The sequence below is a fragment of the Sapajus apella genome, unplaced genomic scaffold, assembly GCF_009761245.1.
Source record: "Sapajus apella isolate SASKATOON/1434 unplaced genomic scaffold, GSC_monkey_1.0 scaffold80, whole genome shotgun sequence".
Lineage (NCBI taxonomy): Eukaryota > Metazoa > Chordata > Mammalia > Primates > Cebidae > Sapajus > Sapajus apella.
Window position 1 is genome coordinate 8,674,780 of NW_022437020.1, and position 23,834 is coordinate 8,698,613.

The 23,834-nt window shown below is 38.8% G+C and overlaps 1 protein-coding gene across 2 annotated transcripts in view; it reads right to left on the reverse strand.

The window, feature by feature from the left end:
• CERS3 (ceramide synthase 3) overlaps window positions 1-23,834 on the reverse strand; it is a 108,493-nt gene that overhangs the window by 66,299 nt on the left and 18,360 nt on the right. For both annotated transcript variants that reach the window (XM_032252857.1, XM_032252858.1), the window contains one exon: window positions 15,410-15,583. In XM_032252857.1, coding sequence (XP_032108748.1) covers window positions 15,410-15,582 — 173 coding nt within the window. In that variant the 5' untranslated portion in view covers window position 15,583. The remainder of the gene's footprint in view (window positions 1-15,409; window positions 15,584-23,834) is intronic.

The window sequence follows — 23,834 nt, forward strand, 5'->3', positions numbered from 1 at the left end:
ACACTAGGCGGGTATCCTTCTGGGACAAAGATAGCAGAAGAAGAAAACTGGTAACAACCCTTACTGTTCAGCAGTTGCTGCAGGTGAACCCCAGGCAAGCAGGGCCTGGAGTGAACCTCAGCAGACCTACAGCAGAGGGACCAGGCTGTCAGAAGGAAAACCAAGAAAGAGAAATAACCTCATCATCAACAAACAGAACGTCAATCTGAAAGATTTGAGACCCAATCTGAAAGCCAGCAACTACAAAGTCGACAGGTGGATAAATCCTTAAAGATGGGAAGAAACCAGTGCAAAAAGTATGAAAACACCCGAAACCAGAACACCTCTCCTCCTACAAGGGATCACAACTCCTCACCAGCAAGGGAACAAGGTTGGAGGGAGAACGAGTGTGATGAAATGACAGAATCAGACTTCAGAAGGTGGGTAGTAAGAAACTTCTGTGAACTTAAAGAACATGTTCTAACCAAAGGCAAAGAAACTAAGAACCTTGAAAAACGATTTGACGAAATGCTAACGAGAATGGACAAAATAGAAAGGAATATAAGTGAATTGATGGAGCTGAAAAATGCAACACAAGAACTTCGCGAAGCATGCACAAGTATCAACAGCCGAATTGACCAAGCAGAAGAAAGGATATCAGAGGTCGAGGATCAACTCAATGAAATAAAATGGGAAGGAAAGACTGGAGAAAAAAGGGTAAAAGGGAATGAACAAAATCTCCAAGAAATGTGGGACTATGTGAAAAGACCTAATCTACATTTGATAGGCGTATCTGAATGCGATGAAGAGAATGAATCCAAGCTGGAAAATACTCTTCAGGATATCATCCAGGAAAACTTCCCCAACCTAGCAAGGCAGGCAAACATTCACGGAAGAGCGTCGTGTCGCTATTTTTTTTTTTTTTTTTTACAAAGAGCATGCCCTTGGTATATAATCGTCAGATTCACCAGGGTTGAAATGAAGGAGAAAATACTAAGGGCAGCCAGAGAGAAAGGTCGGGTTACCCACAAAGGGAAGCCCATCAGACTCACAGCAGATCTCTCAGCAGAAACCCTGCAAGCCAAAAGAGAGTGGGGGCCAAAATTCAACATCCTTAAAGAAAAGAACTTTCAACCCAGAATCTCCTATCCAGCCAAACTAAGCTTCATAAGTGAAGGAAAAATAAAATCCTTTGGGAACATGCAAGTACTCAGAGATTTCGTCACCACCAGGCCAGCTCTACAAGAGCTCCTGAAAGAGGCTCTACACATATAAAGGAACAACAAGTACCAGCTCAACTAAAGGGCAAAACACCCAGCTAGCACCAAAATGGCAGTATCAAATTCGCACATAACAATATTAACCCTAAATGTAAATGGACTAATGCCCTAATCAAAAGACACAGACTGGCAAATTGGATAAAAAGCCAAAACCCATTGGTGTGCTGTATCCAGGAAACCCATCTCACATGCAAGGATACACAAAGGCTCAAAATAAAGGGATGGAGAAAGATTTACCAAGCAAATGGAGAGCAAAAAAAAAAGCAGGAGTTGCAATTCTCATCTCTGATAAATTAGACTTTAAAGCAACAAAGATCATAAGAGACAAAGAGGGACATTACATAATGGTAAAAGGATCAATGCAACAAGAAGAGCTAACGATCCTAAATATATACGTACCCAATACAGGAGCACCCAGATACATAAGGCAAGTTCTTAATGACTTACAAAGAGACTTAGGCTCCCACACAATAATAGTGGGAGACTTTAACACCCCATTGTCAATATTAGACAGATCAACCAGACAGAAAATTAACAAGGATATCCAGGACTTGAACTCAGACCTGGACCAAGCAAACCTAATAGACATTTACAGAACTCTCCACCCCAAATCCACAGAATATATATTCTTCTCAGCACCACATCACACCTACTCTAAAATTGACCACATAATTGGGAGTAAATCACTCCTCAGCAAATGCAAAAGAACGGAAATCGTAAAAAGCAGTCTCTCAGACCACAGTGCAATCAAGTTAGAACTCAGAATTCAAAAACTAACCCAGAACTGCACAGCTTCATGGAAACTGAACAACTTGCTCTTGAATGTTGACTGGATAAACAATGAAATGAAGGCAGAAATAAAGATGTTCTTCAAAACCAATGAGAATGAAGACACAACATACCAGAATCTCTGGGACACATTTAAAGCAGTCTCTAGAGGAAAATATATAGCAATAAGTGCCCACATGAGAAGCAAGGAGAGATCAAAAATTGACACCCTATCATCAAAACTGAAAGAACTAGAGGAGCAAGATCAAAAAACCTCAAAGTCTAGCAGAAGACAAGAAATAGCTAAGATCAGAGCAGAACTGAAGGAGATAGAGACACAAAAAACCCTTCAAAAAATCAATAAATCCAGGAGCTGGTTTTTTGAAAAGACCAACAAAATAGACAGACCACTAGCCAGATTAATAAAAAAGAAAAGAGAGAATAACCAAATTGATGCAATAAAAAACGATAAAGGGGGTATCACCACAGATTCCACAGAAATTCAAACCATCATCAGAGATTATTACAAACAACTCTATGCACATAAACTAATAAACCTGGAAGAAATGGATAAATTCCTGGACACTTGCCTCCTCCCAAGCCTAAACCAGGAAGAAGCCGAAACCCTGAACAGACCCATAACAAGGTCTGAAGTTGAGGCAGCAATTAAGAGATTACCACCCAAAAAAAGCCCAGGTCCAGATGGGTTCATGGCCGCATTCTACCAGACATACAAAGAGGAGCTGGTACCATTCCTTCTGAAACTATTCCAAACAATACAAAAAGAGAGAATTCTTCCCAAATCATTTTATGAGACCAACATCATCCTGATTCCAAAACCCGGCAGAGACTCAACAAGAAAAGAAAACTTCAGGCCAATGTCCATGATGAACATAGATGCAAAAATCTTCAATAAAATACTGACAAGCCGATTGCAACAGTACATCAAAAAGCGTATCCACCATGATCAAGTAGGCTTCATCCTGGGGATGCAAGGCTGGTTCAACATACACAGGTCTATAAATGTAATTCACCACATAAACAGAACCAAAGACAAAAACCACATGATTATCTCAATTGATGCAGAGAAGGCCTTTGACAAAATTCAACAGCCCTTTATGCTAAAAACCCTCAATAAGCTAGGTATTGATGGAACGTATCTCAAAATAATAAAAGCTATTTATGACAAACCAACAGCCAATATCATACTGAATGGGCAAAAACTGGAAGCGTTCCCCTTGAAATGTGGCACCAGACAAGGATGCCCTCTCTCACCACTGCTATTCAATATAGTATTAGAAGTTCTAGCCAGAGCAATCAGGCAAGAAAAAGAAATAAAGGGCATTCAAATAGGAAAGGAGGAAGTCAAATTGTCTCTATTTGCAGACGACATGATTGTATATCTAGAAGACCCCATCGTCTCAGCCCCAAACCTCCTGAAACTGATAAGCAAGTTCAGCAAAGTCTCAGGATACAAAATCAATGTGCAAAAATCACATGCATTCCTATACACCAATAACACACTTAAAGAGAGCCAAATCAAGAACAAACTTCCGTTCACAATTACCACAAAGAGAATAAAATACCTAGGAATACAACTAACAAGCAACGTAAAGGACCTCTTCAAGGAGAACTACAAGCCACTGCTCAACGAAATAAGAGAGGACACAAACAGATGGAGAAACATTCCATGTTCATGGTTAGGAAGAATCAATATCGTGAAAATGGCCATACTGCCCAAAGTAATTTACAGATTCAATGCTATCCCCATCAAGCTACCAATGACCTTCTTCGCAGAACTGGAAAAAACCACCTTAAACTTCATATGGAACCAAAAGAGAGCCCGCATAGCCAAGTCAATTCTAAGCAAAAAGAACAAAGCGGGAGGCATCACACTACCGGACTTCAAACTATACAACAGGGCTACAGTAATCAAAACAGCATGGTACTGGTACCAAAACAGAGATATAGACCAATGGAACAGAACAGAGGTCTCGGAGGCAACACAACATAAGTACAACCATCTGATCTTTGACAAACCAGACAAAAACAAGCAATGGGGAAAGGATTCCCTGTTCAATAAATGGTGTTGGGAAAGCTGGCTAGCCATGTGCAGAAAGCAGACACTGGACCCCTTCCTGACACCTTACACTAAAATTAACTCCAGATGGATTAAAGACTTAAACATAAGACCTAACACCATAAAAACCCTAGAAGACAATCTAGGCAAAGCCATTCAGGACATAGGTGTAGGCAAGGACTTCATGACCAAAACACCAAAAGCATTGACAACAAAAGCCAAAATAGACAAATGGGACCTAATCAAACTCCACAGCTTCTGTACAGCAAAAGAAACAGTCATTAGAGTGAATCAGCAACCAACAGAATGGGAAAAAATTTTTGCAGTTTACCCATCTGACAAAGGGCTGATATCCAGAATTTACAAAGAACTAAAACAGATTTACAAGAAAAAAACTAACAAGCCCATTCAAAAGTGGGCAAAGGATATGAACAGACACTTTACAAAAGAAGACATACATCAGGCCAACAAACATATGAAAAAATGCTCATCATCACTGGTCATCAGAGAAATGCAAATCAAAACAACATTGAGATACCATCTCACGCCAGTTAGAATGGCGATCATTAAAAAATCTGGAGACAACAGATGCTGGAGAGGATGCGGAGAAATGGGAACACTTTTGCACTGTTGGTGGGAGTGTAAATTAGTTCAACCATTGTGGAAGACAGTGTGGCAATTCCTCAAGGACCTAGAAATAGAAATTCCATTTGACCCAGCAATCCCATTACTGGGTATATATCCAAAGGATTACAAATCGTTCTACTATAAGGACACGTGCACACGAATGTTCATTGCAGCACTGTTTACAATAGCAAAGACCTGGAACCAACCCAAATGCCCATCGACGATAGACTGGATAGGGAAAATGTGGCACACATACACTATGGAATATTATGCAGCCAACAAAATCGATGAGTTTGGGTCCTTTGTAGGGACATGGATGAATCTGGAAACCATCATTCTCAGCAAACTGACAGAAGAGCAGAAGATCAAACACCGCATGTTCTCACTCATAAGCGGGTGTTGAACAATGAGAACACATGGACACAGGGAGGGGAGCACTACACACTGGGGTCAGTTGAGGGGAAATAGGGGAGGGACGGTGGCGGGTGGGGAGCTGGGGAGAGATAGCAAGGGGAGAAATGCCAGATGTAGGTGATGGGGAGGAAGGCAGCAAATCACACTGCCATGTGTGTACCTATGCAACAATTTTGCATGTTCTTCACATGTACCCCAAAACCTAAAATGCAATAAAATAAATGGGGGGAAAAAAAAAAGAAAAGAAAATTTCCCTGTGTGTCATCAACCTTGCAAAATTAAACATCAAATAAAATTATGTGCTGCTGCTGATGGAAAAAAAAAGAAATATGTTATCTAATTTACATGTATTTATTAATTTATTGATTTCTTCCTGTTATTGATTTCTCTTAAGAGATGAGGGTCTTGATATGTTTCCCAGGCTGGTCTCTAACTTCTAGCCTCAAGTGATCCTCTTGTCTCAGCCACCTAAAGTGTTGGGATTACAGGAGTGAGCCACTGTGCTTGGCCGTTATTGATTTCTAACCTCATTTCATTGTGGTTGGAAAATATAATATTTAAATCTTTTTCATTTATTGAGACTTGTTTTATAGACAAATATGTGATCTATTCTGGACAATGTTCTTTGTGCATGTGAGAACGTGTATTCTGCTTTTGTTAAGTGGAGTGTTCTATAGATGTTTGTTGAGTCTAGTTGGTTTAAAATATTGTTCAAGTCTTCCGTTTCTCTGTTGATAATCTTCTGCCTAGCTGTTCTATCAATTACTGAAAGTAGGTATTGAAGTTTACAACTATTATTGTTGACTTGTCTGATTGCCTCTTAATTCTGCCAGTTTTCACATCACGTATTTTGGAACTCTGTGCTAAGTGCATATATAATTGTTATATCTTCCATACAGATGTACCCTTTTATTATTATAAGATGCCCTTCATCTGTAGTAACAATTTTAAAATCTATCAAATTACATTTTGTCTGATATTATTACAGCTACTCCAGTCCTCTTTTGGTTACTGTCTGTATGGTATATCTTTTTCCATCCTTTTACATTCAACGTATTTGTGCCTTTAAACATAATGGGTATCTTTTGTGGACAACATAGTTGGATGGTGTTTTCCTAACTATTCTATCTATGCCTTTAATTAAAGTGTTTAATCTATTTACATTTAAAGTAATTACTGATAAAACAGGATTTATCGCTGCCATTTTGCTATTTGTTTTCTACATATCTTAAGCATTTTTGTTTATTTTAGTCCGTCACTGCCTTATTTTGTGTTCAATAGATATTTTCTCATGTACCATTTTAATTTTCTTATCTTTGTGGGTTTTTTTACAGTTTTAAAAGTTATTTTCTTAGTGACTGACCTGGGGATTATAATTAACATCTTCATTTATAACATCCTAGTTCAGATTAATATCAAATTAATTTCAACAGGGTTAAAAAATTCCGTTCCCCTCCCCCTCCTTTATGCTGTTTTCTCACAAATTATATTGTGTTCTCGTCAACACAGATTTAGATTATTGTTGTATGCAATTGCCTTTTAAATTGGTTGGGGGAAAAAAGTGTTACAAACAAAAACATGGCTATACTAACATTTTATTTTCTTATGTAGTTACCTTTACTAGTGATAATTTCTTCATGTGGATTTGAGTTACTGTCTTGTGTACTGTCATTTCAGTCTGAAGGACATCCTTTCAAACTGTTTGTATGCTAGGCCTGCTAGGAGGAGAGAATTCTCGGTTTATCTTTGAGAATGTCTTAATTTCGCTTTCATTTTGAAGGAGAGTTTTGTTTGGTTCACGGCATTTTCTTTTTAGCACTTTTTATGTGTCGTTCCACCGCCTTTGGCATACATAAATGCTGATGAGAAATCAATCCCTAAATCATAATGAGAATCCCTTGTATGTTATGAGTTGCTCCACTCTTGCTGCCTTCAAGATTCTTTCTTTTCGGCTTTTGACAATTTGATTATGACATATGTAGGTGTAGTTCTCTTTAAATTTATCTTACTTGGAATTTGTTTAGCTTAGATGTGCAGATTCAGAATTTAGGGGGCAGGGCGCGGTGGTTCACGCCTGTAATCCCAGCACTTTGGGAGGCCGAGACGGGTGGATCATGAGGTCAAGAGATCGAGACCATCCTGGTCAACATGGTGAAACCCATCTCTACTAAAAATACAAAAAAAAATTAGCTGGGCATGGTGGCGCGTGCCTGTAATCCCAGCTACTCAGGAGGCTGAGGCAGGAGAATTGCCTGAACCCAGGAGGCAGAGGTTGCGGTGAGCCGAGATTGCACCATTGCACTCCAGCCTGGGTAACAAGAGCGAAACTCCATCCAAAAAAAAAAAAAAAAAAAAAGAATTTAGGGAAATTTGGGGCCGTTATTTCTTCACATTTTGGGGGCTGTGTTTATTCTCTTCTCTTTCTGGAATGCCCATTATGTGTATATTGGTATTCAAGTCTCTAAAACTATTTTTCTTCATTCTCTTTTATTTTGCTCTTCCTTACACTGCTGACTCTTTCTTCTGCCTGCTCAAATATGCTATTGAACCTCTCTCATGAAATTTTGATTTCAGTCACTGTAGTTTTCAATCCTAGAACTTCTAGTTGGTTCTTTTATAATTTATAATTTCTATCACTTTATTGATATTCTTGATTTGGTGAGACACTGTTTTCATGCTTTCCTTTAGTTCTTAAGCATGTTTTTCTCATTTTTTGAACATATTTAAAATAGTTGACTTAAAGTCTTTGTCTAATAAGTCCAATATCTAGGCTTTCACAGAAACACTTGCAATAATTGCCATATTTCCTTGTATAGTCCATACTTTTGTGTTTCTTTGCATGTCTCATAAGTTTTTGTTGAAAACTGGACATGTTAAATACTATGATGTGGCAACTGTAAAAATCAGATTATTTCTCCTCCCCAGTTTGCTTTTGCTATTTGCTGTTGTCCATTTGTTTGTTTAGTCACCTTTTTAAAATTAAATCTAGCCGGGCGCGGTGGCTCACGCCTGTAATCCCAGCACTTTGGGAGGCCAAGGTGGGTGGATCACAAGGTCAAGAGATCGAGACCATCCTGGTCAACATGGTGAAACCCCGTCTCTACTAAAACTGCAAAAAATTAGCTGGGTATGGTGGCGCGCGCCTGTAATCCCAGCTACTCAGGAGGCTGAGGCAGGAGAATTGCCTGAACCTAGGAGGCGCAGGTTGCAGTGAGCCGAGATTGCACCATTGCACTCCAGCCTGGGTAACAAGAGTGAAACTCTGTCTCAAAAAAAAATAATTAAATTAAATTAAATTAAATTAAATCTATAAAGTCTTCTTTGTGATGTGTGAGTACTGAAGGCTTCATTAGGTTAGCTTAGCAGTCAGCTAATGATTAGACAGAGATTTCCTTAAATGCTTGCAACCCATAAGCCTCTCAGTCTTTCCTGAGGAGCTCTGTGCATATGCTGGAGTACATCTTCAACATTTAGCTAGGCAGTATGCAACTCTACCTTAGCCTTCACTTATTGTTTGCACAGAGCCTAAAGGCCATTCAGAGGTGAGAGCTTATGGCCTTCCCAGGTCTTTCCTGAGCATGCAGGTAGCCATGAACATGCACTAACCCCTACACATAAAAGGAGACTTCTAGATTTCCAAGAACATTGTCGGAGTTTTTCAAAGCCTTCTATGCATATCTCATGTTCCAGGTTTTCCTTTGAAGCTTTTTGGTCATTTCATTGCTTGCCCCAATTATTATCCACTGCCTTAGACAGTTATGAAGTTAATTAATTGCATCTAATTGTTTTAGACAAACGCCCTCAGGAAAAAGGCTTTTTCACTGGGTGAGCTCTGAGTCAGGTCAAATAAAGACAGCATTGTGAATAGTGTCTTCCAGAGAACCATCAGACAGGTCAGATAATGACAATCTTCTGAAAATGAGCTTTGAAGGAGCTTCTATTCTGTTCTGCTCCTTTCAGTGGCAGCCAGGTTGCTAGTTTCCATTGTAATTGTGGGCCATTGGTTCTTCAAGGATATCCTGAGATGGAGAGGGCATGCTGGGAATAGGAAAAGTTAAAAATATCTCACAGCTTGCTATTCCTTCCAAGATTCTGCTGTTTTTCTTAAATAACAACCTCTAGATTAGTATAAGCCTTTGGCTGATTCTCAGTTCTGAAAGAAACTGACTATGACAATTTTTGCCAGTTTTCTGGTTGCTTTTGTGGAAGAACGAATTTTCAGAGGTTCTTACTCTGACATTTTTGCTAATTTTCGTGCATCGTGGTTTTAATTTTTATTTTCCTAATGACTAATAATGTTAAGCATCTTTCCATGTGCTAATTTTCTATTTGTGTATCTTCCTTGATGAAGTATTTGCTCAAATCTTTTGCCTATTTTTAAAGCCAAGTCATTTGTTTATTATTGGGTTCTGAGTTCTTTATATACTCTGAATTTAAGTCTTTTATCAGATATATTTTACATATATTTTCTCCCAGTCTGTAGCTTGCCTTTTTATTTTATTTAAAATAACTTTTCCTAAAAAGATAACTAGTAAGGTATTTTGCATATCATATAATTCAATGTTTTCAAATACACGGTTTTTTTAAATGAATGACTTTTTAGTAAATTTACTAAGTTGTAATAACCATTACTATGAATGAGCTTTAGAGCATTTCCATCGTTCACGTCTATTGTTAATCTCTGTTTCTTCTTGCACCTGCCCCAGGCAACCACTAATCTATTTTCTGTTTTTATAGCTTTGCCTTTTTTGGATATTTAATATACATGGAATTATACAATATGTGGTCACTTGTGTCTGGCTTCTTTCACAGAGCTTAAGGTTTCTGAGGTTCATCCATGTCTTGTATGTATTTGTAGTGCATTCCTTTTCATTGCAGAACAAGATTCCATTGTACAGTTATACACTAAAAGTGTCCTGAAGAGCAAATGTTTTAGCTCTTTACCAAGAGAAATAAAAGCATATAACCATGCAACTTCTTGTACTCAAATGTTCATAGTAGCTTCATTCACAACAGCCTAAAACTGTATGCAACACAAATTACTTCCCATCAACTAAAGGATAAATAAATTTTAGTATATCTGTATGTTGAATAACTATTCAGCAATAGAAAGGAACCATTAATATACATAACAACATGAAAAAAAATCTTAAAAGCATTATGCTTAATGAAAGAAGTCAGACACAAAAGACAATAATCTATATAATTTCATTTAAAAGAAATCCTAGAAAATACAAAATTATAGTGACAGAAAGTAGATTATTGATTGCAGGTAGCTAATGGGTAAGGAGGGTATTAACTGAAAGTGTTACAAGAGAAATTTTTAACGGACAGAAATCCACATCATAATCGTGGTAATGGTTGCAAGACTGTATACTTTTGTAAAAATGCATTAAATTTTGGATGAACTTTGTTGTATGTAAATCAAACCTCAATAAAGCACCTATTTTTAAAATAATGAGATGTCCCTATTCTTCCTTCAGTTCTAACAAAGGATTTATCTTCTGCCAGGTCAGTCAATTCTAGGACTCACTTAAGACGAATTTCTGTGTCTAATTAAATGCTGAAAATTTTAGTTATGAATGATCATTCAGCTCTTAAATTCATTTTTATATCAATGGAAGTTGAATAAAAACTTTCCTAAGATAATCTGATTAAATGTATATCAGTCCAGCTTCTAGATGAATTAAGGTCTCTTGGAAATGGCCCCTAAATTTCAGAGACATATTAAAATAAGTGAATTATGCACCAGATTTACACAGAGCAATGTGGAGAGATCATAAAACATAGGCTAAATTTTAAAAAAAGAAGAGAGAAAAGATCTTACCACAGTACCATTTATGTCAACTAGTGATATCTGTACATGAAGTACATATTTTACTGAGTCACACAAATAAAGGATCATCAAATATACAGAATACAGCAGAGAGAAGAATGGAAGTAGTGCATGGGGAAAAATGAAATTAATGAAAAAGTAATCAATCACTCAACATTGCTCTTATATAGACCCCTCTCTCTCTCCATGGAGAGAGAGAGAGAGAGAGAGAGGGAGAGGGGGAGAGAGAGAGAGAAACAGAGAGAGAGAGAGGTCTATATGAGAGTGCACATGTATATGTGTGTGTATATATATATATTTGACAGGGTTTTAGATAAATAATTGAATTAGCTCATTTATCCAACCTAGTAGCTGAAAAATTTTAGTGGAGAAAACACCCATTTCTTTCACTATTAGAACAACACAAACTGGAAATGGTCTCACAGGGTAGTGTTTTCAATTTATTCACTCAGTGGCATGTCCTCAAATGTTAGAAACGAAGAAATTAGGAGGGGAAAGCAAAATAGAATTAAACCAAAGATTTATACAGTAAGGGAACAAAACTAATCTCAAAGCCAAACGAAGCATAACATTCTTTTCTAGAGGGTCATGTGAGAAATACCATATGGGTAAGTATACATGTGAATAAATACAGACATTCATAACCCTACCTCTTACACAAAATAATAACTTTTTTTTTGAGGCGGAATCTTGCTTTGTCACCGGGCTGGAGTGCAGTGGTGTGATCTCAGCTCACTACAGCCTCCGCCTCCCAGGTTCAAGCAATTCACCTGCCTCAGCTTCCTGAGTAGCTGGGACTATAGGCGGGCTCCACCACACTCAGCTAATTTTTTTGTATTTTTAGTAGAGATGGGGTTTACCATGTTGGCCAGGATGGTCTCAATCCCCTGACCTCATGATCTGCCCACCTTGGCCTCCCAAAGTGCTGGGATTATAGGCATGAGCCACCACGCCCAGCCAAAAAACAATATTTTTAGCAGAACAGAATATAGATATAAATGTAGTTGTCTAATTGAGTGTTATCCTTCCTTTTCAAATAAATCTAGGAAATCAATCACTTTACCTAATAAAGTGTAGAGGAATATAAATAGGCACTTAATTAAAAATCTATTTTGAAAAAGGAGAGAATAAAGAAGCACAATGAATATTTGATAAATTGAACGGAAGCAAGAAGGGAAATTGTTAAGTCTTAGTCCTAGAAATAAATTTAGAGATTAGCTTGCCAGCTAGCTTGCCTAAATTTTGATTATATTGATACGGAATAGAAAAACAAACGTCTGAGAGGAATAAAAAAGAATGAACTTCCGCTCCCATGTAAATGGTTCAAAATTAGATTAATTGTCAGGGAATAAGTAAGTCCCTTAGGTTTGCTACTTTTGCAGAACTGGGCCTTCAGACAACTCCATTCAGACACCCAGACGGCCCCGTCCTTGTCTAGCACCCCATCAGTTACCTGAAAGCCAAAAGCCTAGACATCCCAGACCTCCCTTTATTTTCAGTGTTTTTCCCTAGGCAGGTATTAGGCATGTTACCTTTAAATACTTCTCCTAAATAGATACAATAGCCTATCAGCATAAGATTGATTCCCGGTTCCTACAGATTCAGAGGCTCTGTGATCAGAGTTTTTCAGAGGGTTTTTTTTTTTTTTTTTTTTTAACATGAGAACAAAATATCAGGAGCAAAGTAGATCTCGGATAAAAAGTCTAATGTTCATATTTTAAGACTATTTCTATTTGGGACAGTTAGTAATAATACTTCTTCAATTCATGCAAATTGCTACAGGTAGGTTACTCCAGGTACTCTACCCTCCTGTAAAGAATGATGGACATACTGTCCCATCATGACCTTACGGTGCAGATGTGGAGAATCTATTCATGTATAATCAACTAACAGGAACAATAAAAAGGTGACTTTCTGATTTTACCACCTCCACTCCTGCCTTGGACTCTTCGGCCACCATGATTTACGCTGAGATAATGCGTTTATTCCATGAGTGTTGATATTTGAGTAGCTGAGGTCTCCTTTAAATCACACTTCAGACACATACAACAATACACAGAAGATAAACTAACTAGAAACTGGTAGTCTGGACAAAAAAAAAAAATCAAAACATTAGCTACCAAAGAGAACAAAAAACAAAACATAAGCCACAAGCTAAAACTTTCAAGGAAAGAAAACCTTAAATACAAAGCAAATGTTAGCAAATGGTAGTTACTTTCAAATTATCTGCTTCTCGATTTTCTAGGAAGAAACATTAATTTCTGATCTTAAATGTTCTTGTCTAATGCTAAAGGACAATAATATGCCAGCCAAATTACAACTCTTGGTCACTTCATAGAATGAGAAGATGTAGCATAAATATAGTCTAGGACAAAAGAAGGAAGCTTTCCTGTGTTAAATATCTCAGGATATGTGGAAACCTATAGTTATATTTACATGAATTTTTTACATAGTTCAGAAATTTTTATGTTTGCTATCATCTCTTTAAGCTTGCTTTCTGTATTCCCAAGAGATATTTGTTTATTCTCTTCCGCCATCAAGAGTCTTTCACTGTGAAAGTCTAAGAAGTACTGATGCAGTCAGAAAATAAACAGCCAACAACCTTAAACCCTAGTTCATGGGTTCGAGTCCCAGATCCATCCCCTTAAATGTTAACTGTGTGACTTTGGCAAGTCATTTACCTCTCATTTCCATACCTGCGGACTGAGACCACAGCATTTGTGATTTTTATGTAGCTCTTAAACTATAAACTCCTATTCAAATGGAAGGTATAAGTGATATTTTATTTATGATACAGGTGGTTCAATCTCCCACTAATGATACAGAAGCTCTAGAAAAAGTATATAAACTTATACTTCACAAAAAGTATGGTATCTCTCCCTGTTACATTTTCCTTCCCTCTACAGCATTAAAAGAGACATAAGATAGTGAAGCTACACATTTTCTGTAGTGTCACGATGGAAAAAGCTGAGAGTGAGTTATTGGGAGCTGAAGTTATAAGGAGACAGAGATGAGAAAACAGACTAACTTAATCCCTTGAGAAAAAGTAACAATGGTCCTAGGAATTCAAAGAGGGTTGGATTCCTTCCTGATTGTCATTGGAGAGGCCAAGACCGGGATGGAACAGGCTGGTCCTCCACAGCTGTGCTGCTTTGGCAACCTAAAGAATATTCTGGCTCCTGGTCCTGGCCAAACTGTGAAAAATGGAGCTGTCCACCAAAAAGTAGGAAATCTGCAATAGAAATAAGTAATGGACCTGGGTGCCAAATTCAAAGATCACCAGGTACAGTGCAAGAACAGCTCGTATTTCAGGATAGTAATTTGCTAATTTTGAAGTGCAGTGGTAAATTCTACTTTATTTATGCATTCCTGACACATCCAAATATGTGAGTAAGAAGTAGAATTAACTGTCAGAAAAGAAGTACATTTTCAAATGTTCTCAGCTGGGTTTAGTGGTATCCAGGGGCTTTCTCTTCCTCCCAATAGGAATACACACTGTTGGCCCAAGTGAAGTGGTCATTTGTACAAAAACTTTTTCGAGTTCATGAAACAGAGTTGGTCAAACTAGCTCTCAAGATAAGGACCCTGCAAATGTTTATAAACATATGATCTGCATTACAGTTAGTCTTGGACAAAATGATCTCTATCAGATTTTTGTCTCAAGTTTTTCCAACTCTTGACATTTGAATATTCTCTTTGCTCCAAATGAATTAATGTGCTAATAACAGCTTTTTGAAATAGAGTCAACTACAGAGATTATAGATGAACATTTATCTACTGCTATCATAACGCTAGTACAATTTTAATAAAATGGCTGGAAAAAACATCCATTTAAATTAAATCAAGAAAAGAAAAGAAGTTTACTTTTTCTGAGAAAGCAAATTGATAGTTTTTCTCTTTGATTTCCTTGCACTTTAGAATGAAGGGCACCCATTAAACCTTTAAATAAATCTTTAAAATAAACTGTGCTACATAGCAATATTTGGTTTTGCCTTTAATAAGCCATTTTTGTTATTTTATAGGCATTTGAGAGTGATAATGCCTCTTGAGTCATAGACTCTTCCAGCACTGCCTTTCCAGGAGTGCCTATGCACTCTGAGTCACCATGGAAGAGTGGAAGATGAGCTGGGTACCTGTACTGTCATTGACACTAATAAGCTCTGCTGCCTTCAACCTCTCTCGATCTTCTTTATGAAGATTTTCTTCATTATAAAACTAAAGTACTCAATGGGATCCATGTTTCTCATTTTTTTGTTGTTCAGTCTTTAAATAACATTTGGAGTGAATTTGATTATATTAATTCATCCCTTAGTGGCAACCTCTGAACAACAGATTCTTTAAGGAACTCAGTGAGCCTAAAACACTATTATTCTAGTGTTAGAGCAAAGAGGGGGAATGGGAAGGAAAGACACAAGTACTACTTACTTTTCAAATACACGTCTGATAATCAGTAAGAGAAAAGCATATGGAATTGTCATGTATAAATGAGAAGGTTTTACAAAGACGAGTCCATCGTGATCCTCAAGATCTGACCACTTTGTCATTGGAGGAAGCCAGAATCTTTCCAACCAGAACCATTCTCTAAACATCCGAAACATTCTAGAGAAATGGAAACAGAAGACATTAGACTTGAGAAACAAACATGTAACATTAGGATGGTATTGATCACCTTCACTCAAAATCCCAAATCCAGAGAGCTTAGAAAATCAGGCAAGAACGGAATACTATTTGATGGGTTGCATGATCATTCATTGCATTAAACAAGAATTCCTCTTCCGTACCTCAGAACAATTTTGTTTATGGCATGGAAAACTTTGACGCATAACTGTTCACACTTTTGGCAAAACATATGTGAATATAATGCATATGAATTTTCTTTTTATGTGATTCTATGGTATAAAAAAATAACAATAGGCTTTACAACTTCAACATGCCCAAAGTCGACATCCTGAAGGCTCCAAGTAGGTGTAAATCATCACTAGTTCCCTAAGAAATTCCCCAGGAAATAAGGGGCAGGCACATTTCACTTCATATTACAAGGAATTCAAATTAGTCTATGTAAAGAAATATTTATTGAGATTCTATTATTTGTGAAGCACTGTGCTGGCACTGAGGGTAAAACAGTAAGACAGGGTTCCTGGCTTGAGGACCTAATAGTCTCCTAAGCAAGGTAGGCCTGAACAGATGACTTCAACACTTTTTTTTTAGGTACAATACAATTTAAAAAAAGGTATACCGATTGCTGTGGGAACAAGGTGATGGGCACTGAACCCAGCCAGAAAATATTAGGGAAAGATAATTGGAAGAAAAAGATCCTGTGATGTCTTGAACAATAAGTAAAAATAAACCAGAAAAGGCAGAAAAATGGGGAAGAGGGAATAGAAGTTTTAAGGAGATAAAGCATTAATTATACAATCAAATAACCAGAGCATAGAATAATGTAAATTAGGTGTTTTAATATCACTGTTTAGGCTGTGATCATTTTGGACTTGGTATTTTGACCTTGAGGATGTGTTGTTGGCATTCTGACCTCGAAGATGAGGATGTTCATCCTTTAATGTTTAATCAGAAAAAGGAATAAAAATATCCTCAGATTCACAACATGACTGTCAAAATACCTCTGTCAAAGCCTCTTAATCTGGAAATAACAAGGTGTACACAGAGAACTATCAGTTGTTTCGTACTACCACAGTGAAAGAATCCGAGGTGTGGAATGGTGGGTTACAAATAGGTGCCCAGGCACTGCAGTGAATTGCTCTAGCGTAATCAGTAACAGCTCTTCCTTCCTTTCAGAAGTATTCCAGTTTGGACAATAAATCATATCATCACCCTCATTAAAATGCTGGTGGGACAACCAGGCTAGGTCTTAGAGGGTTTGCTTGCATTCCATGCTAAGGATCTTAGCATTTAGCTAATAGGACCCACTGAAGGGTATTATGCAGAGGAATGAGATGGTCAATTTGGTAGCCAGCTCCTCTGTGAGCCCATAGGGTGTCTTTGTGCTGATTAGCAGAAGGTATTCTCTCTAGGTAGATACAGCTCTGCCAAGCCTAAAATGATCAGTGGATGAGGGCTGGATTTCAAGCCTACTCCCTATTTCACCTCACCCAGGCACATGCACGGCAACTCTTCTGGCAGTGGCGTGAAGCACGTCTCAGGAGATGGAGAAACTAGAGAGCAATCAGCTCACAGCAATAGATGGGAACAGCAGAGAGAAGGTTTGGCCAGAGCAGTAGTGACTAGAGGGAATAATGCCATGTGTGGGATGCAAATTGGGCAGGGGACAAAGGAAGCCCCAGAGAGAAGTGAGATTGAGGAGGAAAAATGAAAACTCAAGGAACTGAAGGTCAAAGAACATGTGTGTTGGGAGTGCGGCCACGGACTCGGGTGTAACAGGAAGATAGATCAGAGCGTAGGGTCTGAGAGGGAATACTGAAGTGACAGATTTCTGACTTCAGATGAGAAAGGATTCCACAGTGTGGACCCCAATGTCCTTCAGAAAGATCCACACCAAAGCCAGGAATCGAACCCTGTGAGATAACTCCCTTCTGCATCTTGCCTCTTACCCACCATTTGGAGAATCTAGGCACCGCCACACCTGCAGGGCTGTGCTCCTGGAGAAAGGCTGCCTTCTTTTCCATTGACTATTCTTTTGTTAGAATTTCTACCCTGAGAGGCGAGAGTGAGTCCTATTTATACTGTTGAAAAGTTGTGTAAATATGGTGGAACAAAGGTAATCAACATTTAGTGAATACTTCCTCTGGATTTGACTCTGGGGCTACAGAAAAGATGGGTGAAGGGGTGACCCTGGACTGCAGACTTGACCTGGGTGGGAAGGTACAGTGAGAACTGGTGACAGAGCCCTTAGGAAGGAAGAAGTGATGAACTTTCATGGTTCATTTGCTAAAATAAGTGAGGAATCAAGCTTTTGACATAACTGACCAAAAAGGGAATTCAGAGAAATCTATTTTGAAATACTCGCCAGAAACATCTCAGAACAAGGGCATCCACAAGCTTTTGAGTCAAAGTCCAGCTAAAGTGAAAACTTCCTACAGACTTAAGAAACCAGTCGAGGCCTCAGAAGTCCCTCTGTAATGAACAAAATCTTGTGCCAGGTCTGTGCCCTCAACTGCATCAAAACTAGATATACCTGCAAGGGCAAAGATTTTTTTTTTCCTTAGAAGTTTGCCTCAGCATGTTCCTTACTTTACCGGCTCCAAATTCAATAGATAAGGACTCAGGGAACAAATAGCAATGACACAGAGTTAGGTCCCCCCCCACCACAATATCATTATAATCACTGTTACATAAAATAGCTTGCTCACCCATAAAACACAACTCAAGGCAGTACAGATTTTGTGTAATGTGAAATATAACTAATCCAATAGTTTATCATGGTTATGTAGGAGTTACCACGCTAAACAATTCCTTGTGCATTACATGTAAGCAATGAATCAAGATCTGTTGAAAGCCATAGCAACTTTAATCCTCAACAGCCAAAAATATTTAGGGAAGATGGAAAGAACTCAGGAGTTGAAGATGGCCTCTTGGAAAATGTAGTCCAAACTGAGAAAAACAATAAATCTACATTCTTCACTTTCTTCATGTGCTGCCCACAAACATCAATTATTGCAGCTTCAGAAGTATTAAAAACCTGTTATTCACACCATACACGAAAATTAAAACAAAGCACAGATCTAAACATAATGGCTAAAATTGTAAAACCCTAAGAAGAAAATATAGGAGTAAATCTTTGTGACCTGGAGGTAGGCAAAGCCTTCTTATATATCAAAAGCACAAGCAGGCCAGGCATGGTGGCTCACACCTATACATCCAGCACCTTGGGAGGCTGGGGTGGGCAGACTTGAGCCTAGGAGTTGAAGACCAGCCTGGACAACATAGTGAGACCCCCATCTCTACAAAAAATACAAAAATTGCTGGGCACGTTGGCTCATGTCTGTAATCTTAGCACTTTGGGAGGCCGAGGTGCACAGATCATGAGGTCAGGAGTTCGAAACCAGCCTGGCCAACATAGTGAAACCCTGTCTCTACTAAAAATATTAAAAATTAGCCAGGCATAGTGGCAAGTGCCTGTAATTCTAGCTACTTGGGGGGCTGAGGCAGGAGAATTGCTTGGACCTTGGGAGTGGAGGTTGCAATGAGCTGAGATTCCACCATTGCATTCCAGCCTGGGTGACAGTGTCAGACTGTGACTCAAAAAAAAAAAATGCAAAAATTAGCTAGCTGTGGGGCATGATGGCATGCACCTGTAACCTCAGTTACTCAGGATACTGAGGTGGGAGGATTGCTTGAGCCTAGGGGCAGAGGCTTCAGTGAGCCAAGATGGGGCCATAGTACTCCAGCCTGAGTGACAGAGTGAGACCCTGTCTCAAAACAAACAAACAACAACCAAAAATCACAAGCAACGAAAGAAAGAATAGACAAAATGGATAGCATCAATGAAGACCCACAGAATGGAAAAAAAAATTGAAGGTCATATATCGGAGAAGGGACTTGTAGTTAGAATATGTAAAAGATACTGACAACCCAATGAAAAAAGTGACAAATAACCCAATTTTAAAATGAGCGAAGGAGCTGAACAGACATTTTATCAAAGACAATATAGAAATGGCCGATAAGCACATGAAAAGATGCTCTGCTCAGCCATGTGAGAACTGGAAGTCACAACCATCCCCAGAGATGCCTTTCACACCCACTAGGACGACTGCCATCCAACAGATCACAAGTGCTGGAGAGGTGTGAAGAAATCGGGACCCCCATCCCCCAGACATTGCTGGTGAGAATATGACAAGGTGTCACTGCCGTGGAAGACAGGCTGGTGGTTTCTCAAATAGTTAAATATACAGACTCCACAAGACTTTGCAGTTCTACTCCTAGGCATATACTGGAGAAAACAGGAAAGACTCATGCTCAGTATGGATGACCCTTGAAAAAATTACTCAATGGCCAGACACAGAAGGCCACATATTGCATGATTCCATTTATGTGAAATGTGCAGAAGGGATAGAAAGTAGGTGAGTAGCTCCTTAGTGAGGTGAAGCAGAAGTGAAGACAGATGGGGGAAAATGAGAGATGGCTTCTGATGGGTAAAGGGTTTCTTTTTGAGGTGGAAAAAAATGTTTAACAATTGAATGTAGTGTTGGTTGCACTATTCTGTAAATATACTAAAAAATATGGAATTGCACACATTAAATGGGTGAATTGCATGGTATGTAAATTATACCTCCAAAAAACCAAAAAAGCTAGGAATCCTCCTTCTCAGCTTCACCAACTTTTAACCTTTACACCTTTTAATCTACGGCTTATCCTGAATTTCATGCTGCAGCTACCTGTTTTTCATTTATGTTGCTTAAGTTTTACCCTCAAAGTTCTGAGTCAAGTTTGTGTCCACAGACCCCGAAACGTAAATAAATGAAATACAGACTATAACAGGTTGAGACTTCAGCATGACTTTAAATTTCATGACTTTATGGAAGAAAAAACAGCATGCTTTAAAAAGCAAAACTGAGCTCCCCTGAAGAAGTGTCTTTCCCAGATGATGTCCCCTTGAAGATAGAGTGGTCATAGACTCCATCAGCCAATATTTCAGCTGTGGGCATGGGTTTTCATCATCCAGGCTACCCCTCTAGCCAGCCTCATCTTCTCTCAGGATGAGATCAGAGGCTAAGCAGACAAAGGAAGTAAAGGGAAGTGTGATAGCCTCTCTCCTCTCATCCTCTCTGCCACTTCAGACTATTAATAAGAAACAAGTCACATTCTCATGGCCTCTCCATGGCTGCTCTAAGGCCATAGCCCATGATAACCCACAGCCAGAACCTCCCATTTTCCCCCATCTGTTCCCACTTCTGCTTCACCTCACTAAGGAGTGACTAACCTACTTTTTATCTCTTATGGACATTTCACGTCCCACAGCCAGGACCTCTGGGATCCTTCAGAGGCACATTTACCTGATCCTATGTACTGGACATGTCATTCTGGACATGCCACCAGCTCAGCATCCAGCCCACACAGTAGTCAGGGAAAACTGCCACCATGTGTGAAGCTGGTGCAATGCCTTTCCTATCGTGAATGCCAAAGAGGGCCATTCTCCATCTGCTGGCACTGGCTTGGCCTTAGAACTGGTCAGTCAGATGCTTTCCTGGGGACTGGTTTGGGGCAGACAGTGCTATCCAGCAGCAGCAGCAGATGGCATCCTGCCAAGGTGGCGGCAGCTGTGACTGCTGCTGCCAAAAAGATAGCTGCAGTCTGTCACCTTCTTGGCTTTCCTGATTGCCTTGGTTTCCACTGTCATCCAGGTCTAGTCCACTAGCCTTCCTCCAATGATAAGAGTCGCCTCCAATGAAGTCTTTTGCTTAAGGTACTAAGAAAGAGGTAGATTCTATTGCCTACAACCAAGAACCCTGACTTCTATGTCCAGCATCTTCCACACCCTCCTTTAGAGAAACTGATGACTCCAGTTTGGTTGTTTAAACCTTAAATTTACCAAAATTACCTGTTTTTAAGATTTATAAGTGAGAAATACACAGCCGACAGCATTTGTCAGTTTCTCCCTCTGTTTAAGCCTCTGACCTCATCCTGCTGACAACGGGCATTCATTTGCTCATTTGTCCCTTTTTCTTCTTTATCTCCCATTTTGGCCCCTGCTTTTCCTGTTGGACATCTAACAGTGGCACTCTTAGTTACCGCTTAAGGTGGTTTTTTTTCCCCCTCGTGTTAAGGAGGCTGCTAGCTTCCCTGAATAGCCTTAAGAAGATGCTTGGTAGATGAAAAAACATATCACCTAAACTGAGTAGAACAATACATCTGTGCTGGGTTAACGGTGTAAGTATTCCAATGCTTCAACAATACTCAGATGGAAAGGACAGTTACAAAATATTGACATGGAGAAATATCTGTGTTTTTAAAACCCCACTTCACTGCTCTGAAAAGTTCCTGAGCCTTCACAGCAATGACTCTGTCATTTAAGGACCCCGATTGTGACTTACTCACTTTTCAGTCAGCCTGAGAGTCATTTGACTCAATTCTAGCATTTTCTGGCAATTAAAAAACAAACTCTGTTGACAACACTTCAGCATCTCTGCTTGGAATTCTCTGCATTTATTTAGGCCTAGGTCGTTCCCAAGTCCTTTTTCTCTCTTCAGCTACTCAAAGCCCCCTTTTCTCATCCCTTATACATTCTCTAGGTTCTGCAATTTTTACTCATATAAAAATATCAGAAGAAGCTGTAATTTTATTTACATAAAAAAATCTGAGGCTATTTTTTTAAATAAGAAATATTTGCAAGAAAAACGCCTGCAGTTATTTCTTTGTACTGTGAGGGAAGCAATACTAACGGATGAGGCATCTCAGCCCCAGCTGTGTTTTCTGTGAATACTGTAGAATTCTTACACCCTATTTTCGACTTCAGCTGCCAAAGTTTCCAAGAAGACAATGTAGCTATGTAGAGGTTCATGGTCATTCTTTTCTAACCTCATGGGTATAGAACCCAATGTGTAAATGCAGCCTGGTGAGCTACCTCCTCAGATGGACACCATTACCTTTGACCTTAGGACTGAAGGAATAAAACCAGATGGGCCACAAAGTTATCACTATTCCAAGCAACATTTTTGCAAAGTATTAAAAAATATGACACTCTAGCTTTTGCTGATGTAAGAACTCCAATCCAGGCTGAGGCTTTGGACAACATCTGGTAATTATTCATCCAATTCGTACTGTCAATTCCACACCAGCTTGGAAGATATTGCTACAGAACTATCTCTCAGAGGAGAGCAGCAAGAAACTATCTGTACAGAACAGAAGGTCTCTCTCAGACAGAGAACACTAAAAAGAAATGGGAAGGTGGGCAAACAAGTGAAACTGAAGTAAAGGTATTTTTCTGACTGGCGAAGTGAAAGGACACTCTTGAGTCAACACTCGCCATCTCTGAGTATTATTATGGTTGGAGGATGTGAGTTGGCAAGAGCTTCTGAAGGTCAGGTGACCAGCTGGGTTACAGGTGGACCAGCGTTCTCTGGTGAAGGGAAAGTCAGCTCTGTAACAGAAGGACCTTGTCCGACTTGCTCGCTATTGCCTACTCAGAGCTGGCCACACAGCAGACACCAAACAAAAATTTATTGAATGAATGGATGTAAAGCTTACTGGGGCTAGAATGCATTTTTGAACAATCAAACAGTGATGCTTTAGCCAAAAATGCAATCTGATTCAATTATCTAAAAACAACTTCATTTTTATTTGTTGTAAAACAGTTCTTAAAATTTGGTTAAAGGGTTGGGTAAATGTGCTTATCTACATTAGTCTGTTTGTGCTTTCTTTGGAACCAGCTCTACAAACCCAGCCAAAAATACTGGTTATGCCTTTAAGATAAAAACACAAAGGAAAACATTAGCAGCTACGCACCTCCTGTGCACAGTGTTAGGACCAAGCCAACTGTAAACTCCAATTCTAAATGCATTTAAAATGGTGCCATTTCACATGAGGAAGACAATGCAAATGACAGAACAACTTAACTGTGAAGGATATTTACTGTGACTAAGTTAGTGCATTAAGAAAACTATAAATGCCTTAGCTTATAACTGTTTAAAAAAACTGAAGAGAAAAAAAAAAAAAAAGAAAGGAGGATACCCTATACTGTCATGTAGAGGAACAACTAACCTACTACAAGGTAAAAAATAATTTTACAGAATTTCCTATACTAAATTTTACAATTATATCAATTTAAAGCCTGGAAGAAATTCATAATAGACTTAGAGATTAAAAAAAAAAAAGAGAAAAATTCAGATTATTTGTGACAAAAATATGGTGTCACCTCAAATATGTGATTAAGTGATAT